Genomic DNA, 6,746 nt, shown 5'->3' on the forward strand with positions numbered 1-6,746 from the left:
CCTGGCCTAGTTTTCACAGCTGATATTGAGCTTCTCCAGCGAGACAACATATAGGTAAATAATATTAATACAAGCAAGGTTATGTCATCTGCATAACTTGGGTTGATGATTATTTCTCTAATCTTGATGCCACATTCTTCTTTGAAAAGTTCAGCCTTCCAAATGATCTATTCCATAAATAGATAGAAAAGGTGAGGAAAAAATATATCCTTGGTACACTCTTGAGTTTGAACCATGACATATTTCCTTGCTTTTTTCTGATGACTGCTTCCTGGTTCAAGTATAGTTTTTACATGAGCACAGTCAAGTGTTCTGAGATTCCCATTCTTCTCAGTGTTGATCACAATTTATTGTGATCTACTCAGTCACATGCTTTTGCATAGTTGATAAAAGACAAATAGACATCCTTCTGGTATCCTTCAGGTTGTCTCTGCGTTTAGCCAACATCCATCTGACATTACCAATGATATCCATAGTGCCATGGCCTCTTCTTAACCCAGCTTAAACTTTTAGCGATTCTGTTGATGTACTATTCTAGTCATTTTTGGATAATCTTCAGAAAGATTTTGCTTACTGATTAATAATTTCCACGTTCTGTTCGGTCACTTTTTTGGGAAATGGGAATAAATATGGATCTCTTCCAGTCAGTTTAACTATTAGTTAGCTGTCCTCCAAATTTCTCAGTACAGCCTGGTGATCACATTTTATTTCTTTTTCTTTCTTTCTTTATTTTTTTTAACAAAGAAATTGCCTTATTCACTTGTGGGTTTCTCATCTGGGAATGGGGTACAGACTCTTGGCTTCTTCATGCTGAACTGGAGCATTGGGGTGAAGGGGTAAGGGGAGCCCACTTTAACACTTTACGGTGATCCTGGTTTGAAGCTGCATGCCATCTTGTTCTGTTAGAAGATATTTTCCTGACATTTTCTGCCCTCTGGACTGCAGAGTGTTTGCCAAGGTGAGTCCAGTGGGGAATGGCTGTCTGAACCCTGAGGCTCCATCCTCCGTCGCTTCCTTAGCTGGCAGTTATATTTTCTTTTGTCTCTCTAACTGGGCTTATGGTTCAGGTCTGGATCAAGACTCAGTGTTAAGGTTACTTATATAGGCAAGGGAGCAAACCCATGTTTCTTTTGAGAATCTTTGTCCTCTTGATGTTGAGCCTCAATCCATATTGAATAATTGTTTAGTTACAGATAAGCTGTGGGCTGTGGAGGGTCATTGTGGCCCATTTCTGTGCAGCTTACTGCATCTCCAGCTCCTTACGCTACCGCTGCCATCTTGATTCTCCACATTTTTCTTTTAATTTTCTCTTCTGGCTGATTTTGAGTGTTTTTATTTCATTTTGGCATTTAGTAGTATATAAGATTATTTGAAACTGAGGAGGACCTGAAGTGCTTGCTGTAAAAGGTCAAGGACTGTAGCCTGCAATATCAAGAAAACAAGATTCTCATCACTAGTCCAGTTGGCAGCATTGTGATGGATGGTGACGAGATTGAAATTGTTCACAGTTTTGGTTTGCTTGGCTCCACTATCAGCACTCTTGGTACCAGTAGCCAGGAAATTAAAAGACATACTGTTTTGGGAAAGTCTGCTGTCAGAGACCTCTCCAAAGTACTGAAGGACAATGATGTGTGTGCCTGAGACAGGCCATGGTCTTTGTAATTATTTGCTATGCATGAGAGAGCTGGACAATGACTGGGGATGATAGAAGGAGAATTGATGCCTTTGAGCTGTGGTGCTGGAGAAGAGTATTGATTATACCATGGTCTGATAGGGGAACAAACAGGTTTGTCCTAGAGAGGGTGAAATCAGGCTTCCTCTTCGAAGCAAGGATTCTGAAGCTTTATCTGATATACTTTGGACATGTTACAGGGAGAGACCAGTCCTTGGAGAGGGACGTCATGCTTCAGAGGGTAGAGGGACAACGCAGGAGAGGAAGACCCTTGAAGAGATTGGTTGATTCTTTGTCTGGGGTAATGGAGATGGGTGTGTCAGAGACAATAAGATTGGCACAGGATAGAGCAGGATTTAGGGCTGTTGTACATAGGGTTGCTATGAGTCTTCAGGCGACTCACGGCATATAACAACAACAACAAGTTTTTTGTTTATCCAGGTTGGAATTCATTGAACTTCTTTGATCTGTGATTTTGTTTCCAGTGTTTATTTTGGAGTATTCTCATACTTTTCTCTTTAAATATGTGTTTCTACCGTGTCTTTTTCCTTCTCCCATTTTGAAAGTCCAGCTTGTACATTTTTATCTGTTCAGTATTCTCTACAAAAGCATTGGTTGCTTTTGTAATACATTTTGCTGTTTGGGTTTTAGACTTTTTTGGTTTTTATCTTCTTTGTGAATAATTATCTGTATTTTAGGGAGCTCTGGTGGCATAGTGCTTAGAGAATTGTGTTGCTAACTCAAAGGCAGCACCTATATTCCGGTTTGAATCTAGCACTGGCTTCTGCACAGAATTTGCAGTCTCAGAAACTTAGTGGAGGGTCAGCTAATAGATGTTGTGTAGGAACTGACTTGAAAGCGATGAGTGTAAGTTTGAATCTTGACCCATAATTTCTTTTGACCTGTCTCACTTCTCCTCTCTGTGTTCAGCCCATGTAAATGACTTTTCTTTTTCTAGATTTGGTGAGTTAAAAATTTTATTATTTCTGTTTAATTAATTTGTTTAATTTTATTTTTAAAATTTTACTATTTCTATTCCTTTTGTTTAATTCTTTTGTCTGAAGAAATTTTTTATTGGTTCATGAAATGTTCACTCTTTTATAGTAGATCATTTGCATGTAAGACATACTTTTTTTAAAAGTCCTGATCAGATAAAGCTAACATCTGGTCCATTTTGACTGATTTAGCACTTTATTCCCTTTTTTGATCTTATGTGTCTAGGGAAATCTTATTGCATGTCTAAGGAAATTTTATTGCATGCTGACAGTATGTCTAAAAGAATACTAGAAACTGAAGTTAGTATTTGAGCACAGAAGTGACTTTTTTTGTTGTTGTTGTTGCTATTGTTAGGATGTTGGAGGGTGTGAAACTGTCTGGTCAATAGGCTGAGTTTGCATTTGAGATAACTTGCACTTTGTTGTGGCCAGTTATTTTCAGCATGCCACACACTTTGATTTTTTCCTAGTGACAGGCTTCTACTGTTTGTGCTTAGTATGGGATTAACTAGGAGGGTTTTTCTTTGCTAAATTCTCAGCTTTCAAGGAGCCCTGAGTGCCCTGAGCCACAAAAGAATTTCTTCCTCTTTGTGTTCCTGCTCTGATCTCAGTAGGAGATCTGTTGCCTTTATTTAGTGCTCTTACTTGAGGTGGGGCTCTGAAGGCGGGGAGGGAGTCTCCTTTCTCCTACTCTTGAATACCTGAGTCCGATTGGGTGGGTAATAGAAATGTTCTTTTACTAACTCCCTCATAAAGATCTTTGTGCCAAGTTTGGGTGGGTACTTGGACTGGAGTGGGTTTCCTGCTCCTCACTCTAAAATGCTTTATATCAGTGTAAGGCCCTAGATGCCAGTGTATTGTTTTGTTCACCCCCAGTAGCAGAAAGCCACTTTCCTGCCTGCTTTTCTGTGGCAGCTGGTTTTTGCCACTGATAGAGAGTGGGCAGATGCATATCCCATACCCAGCAAGGGACAGATTTTTCTTCTACTCGCTCTTTACATGGTGGTGGCTGAGCTTTTCTTTGGGAAGTGTTTTGTTTTTATATATTTAAAAATAGCCCTTAACATCATTATGTATCATATTTCACTGTTATGGTTAGAGAGTGGATATTGAATTTTTGGATGGTGCTACCTACTGGTTGGTTTTGTTATAATATATCAATGTGTTTGTTCTTTTTCAGCTTAGGCTTGATTTCCGACTCTTTTCACATGTTTTTCGATAGCACTGCCATTTTGGCTGGATTGGCAGCGTCTGTTATTTCCAAATGGAGAGATAATGATGCTTTCTCTTATGGGTAAGACTTTTTAAAAAAACATTTTTTAATTGAAATACAAGATATATAGAAAAACTCACAAATCTTTGTTAAACTCAGTGAACTTTCATAAAGTGAACTGATTTACATCACTTGCACCCTAGGAACTTTCTCCTGCATTCTCTCCAAGGGATGCCACTTCCCTGACGACATATGTTAGTTTCATTTGAATATTTTACAATTGGAATCTGCAAGAAATACTTTGTTTTGTGCATCTAAATTTGTTGTTGTTGTTTTAGGCTTGGGGTAGGATATTTATTTATTAAAATGTTTTAAGTTAAGATTGTTACTACATAGCAGAATTTCTTCATTGTTAATATATTTGTTTTTTGAAGAAGAGGATCAAACCCCTAATACTGGAATTTTTTCTTTCTTTCTACTTTTTGGAGGTGATATTTTACTATTAAATTATTAAATTACTTAAAAATATGATTTCCTAATATATATTATGTCTCATGTTTTCCCTGCATTTATATAGAATCTTTATTATGATTTTGCTTCCTTTTGGCAAATAATCAGAAAAAGCAGGTCCTTTATCAACATGAATTTGAACTGTGCAAGTCCATTTATATGTGATCCGCCCCCATTGCTATTATGAGCTCAGGTATTGGGAGATTGGTGCCCTTACTTCCCACATGTTAAAGGTTCAGCTGTATTTGATGAGTGCTTTCCTGTGCTGAAGGTCTTATACGGAATTATCTGTTCTTTCTTCTGAGCTAAGAGAGGCAGAGTTTGACGTTTCCCATTTCAGATGAGGAAGCAGTTGATTTGGCTATTTGATTTATGTTGTGTGTGCTTTTCCTTTTGTCATTTCATACCCTATTTGACCACTTAGTTCTATTTTTCTGGAAACAAAGCTTAAACTAAGGTTTTCTTTCCCCTACTTTCACTTTCCCACTTCCTTCTCTCTCCTCCTGGCCAATTCTTTCCTGTTACCATTTTAACTCCTCCACTTTTCTCTTCCCCATGACCATTCTCACCTATTTTCTCTCCTCTCTTCATCTGTCCTTCCTAATTTCTCTCCCTCTTTTTCTCTGATTCTCAGCCTCATATTCATTCTCTTTCTCTCATCCTCTCCTGAGCTCTCCTTCCCCTCTTTTGTTCCTTCTCCTATTTGGGCTTTTATGCATGATTTTTAGCCATTCCTCATTCTTCTCCCTCCTGCTCTTCTCTTTATTTCCTTCTTGCATTCTTCCTCCTTGACCTTTTTTTTCTCCCTGCTCTTGCTCTGTCCCTTTACCCTTTATCACTTAGTTAAGCTTTCTCTTTCTTTTCTCCACCTCTTAACCTCTCTAGCTGTTTCTTTCTCCCCCCACCCCCCTTTCACCTTTTTTTCCTAGTTTCTTTTTCCTTCTCCCACAGATTACTTCTCCTTTCCTGGTCTACCTTTCTTGTGCAGTTTTGGTGGGTCTCTGCTTTCATTCTCTCCTCCTCATCATGTGCTCTTTGACTCTTTCTTTCTTGCTCCTTCATCTTTTTCTCCTTTTCTTTTCCTTCTTTGGTAATCTTTCTTGTATATGTTCTTGCTATCTTCCTATATTTATTGAGGGCCCACTAAAAGTCAGATACTTTACTAGACATAATGATAGAAAGAAAACATATTTCTGCTTTGAAGGAACTTGTAATCTGATGGAGAAACAGTTGTATAAAAAACACCTTATGAACTATAATAGTGACAAATGCTAAAAGAGAAATAGGAAATTCTGTGGTGGTAGAACTTGCTAATTTTAAATTTAAGCAAATGAATATTATTTTAAAAAAAATTTTGGAAAGCAATAAGTTCTATCTTTTGAAAGTATATAGCAAGAGCTCCCCTATGTCTATAAATCTAAAGTTTTAAAACAGATAGCATTTTTACAGATTTATACTGTTTAATTAATTAATCTTGTACTATAGAGAGAGCTCTGGTGGCTTACTGGTAAGGGGTTTGCCCTGTCAACCCTTATGCTGTTTGAATCCACCAGCTGCTTCATGAGAGAAAGATGATCAGTGTCCTCCTACACAATTTTACTACATCTGAAAACCCACTGGAAGGTCAGCTAGGAGTTGATTTGGACTCAACAATACATAACAACAACAGCACCATAGCTGTTAAGCTGGGAGCTCTGTTGGCATAGTCCACCAGGAGATATGCTTTTAATCCAAAGACCATGTCTCTGCCGGAGAAAGATGGACTCTCGCGTGTATTTTATAGCCTCAGAAACCCAATTGAGTGTCAGTTCCAACTTAACTGCAATAATTTAAGTTTCATAGCTCTTTAGAGGGGTGCAGGTCGTGCAGTGGTCCAGTATGCAACTGCTAACTGAAAGGTGGGTAGTTTGAATCCACCATCTGCTTTGTGGCAGCTTGATTTCCTAATGATTACAGCTTTAGAAACCCTACTGGGAAGCTCTGCTCTGCAAGTCTCTGTTTAGTCTGAATTGACTTAATAACAAGGGATATGTTTTTATTTATGGTTATTATGGAACCTTTGTGGCATAAATGGTTAAGCATTTTGTTGCTAATAGAAAAATTGGATAATTGAGATCCATTCAGTGGTTTTGTGAGAGAAAAAGAATGGTAATCTGCTTCCTTAGGGTTTATGGCCAAGAAAACTTACAAGGCAATTCTGCCTTGTTACATCGGGTTGCTTTGAGTGAAAAATCAACTCATTGGTACTTGACAACAATAGCATAAACTATTAAAGGAATCTCTTGAGTGACACAAGTAGTTAAGTACTCTATCAGACAATAAGTTTGGCTCAGTATAGAGCAGGGTTCAGACTTGT

General features: G+C 38.1%; 1 protein-coding gene across 1 annotated transcript in view; it reads left to right on the top strand.

Moving 5' to 3' along the window:
• SLC30A7 (solute carrier family 30 (zinc transporter), member 7) overlaps positions 1-6,746 on the top strand; it is a 154,599-nt gene that overhangs the window by 19,405 nt on the left and 128,448 nt on the right. The window contains exon 3 of the mRNA XM_006882450.1: positions 3,848-3,961. Coding sequence (XP_006882512.1) covers positions 3,848-3,961 — 114 coding nt within the window. The remainder of the gene's footprint in view (positions 1-3,847; positions 3,962-6,746) is intronic.

This window comes from Elephantulus edwardii, unplaced genomic scaffold (assembly GCF_000299155.1).
Source record: "Elephantulus edwardii isolate Elephantulus edwardi_28Jun2011 unplaced genomic scaffold, EleEdw1.0 scaffold00020, whole genome shotgun sequence".
NCBI classification, from domain to species: Eukaryota; Metazoa; Chordata; class Mammalia; order Macroscelidea; family Macroscelididae; genus Elephantulus; species Elephantulus edwardii.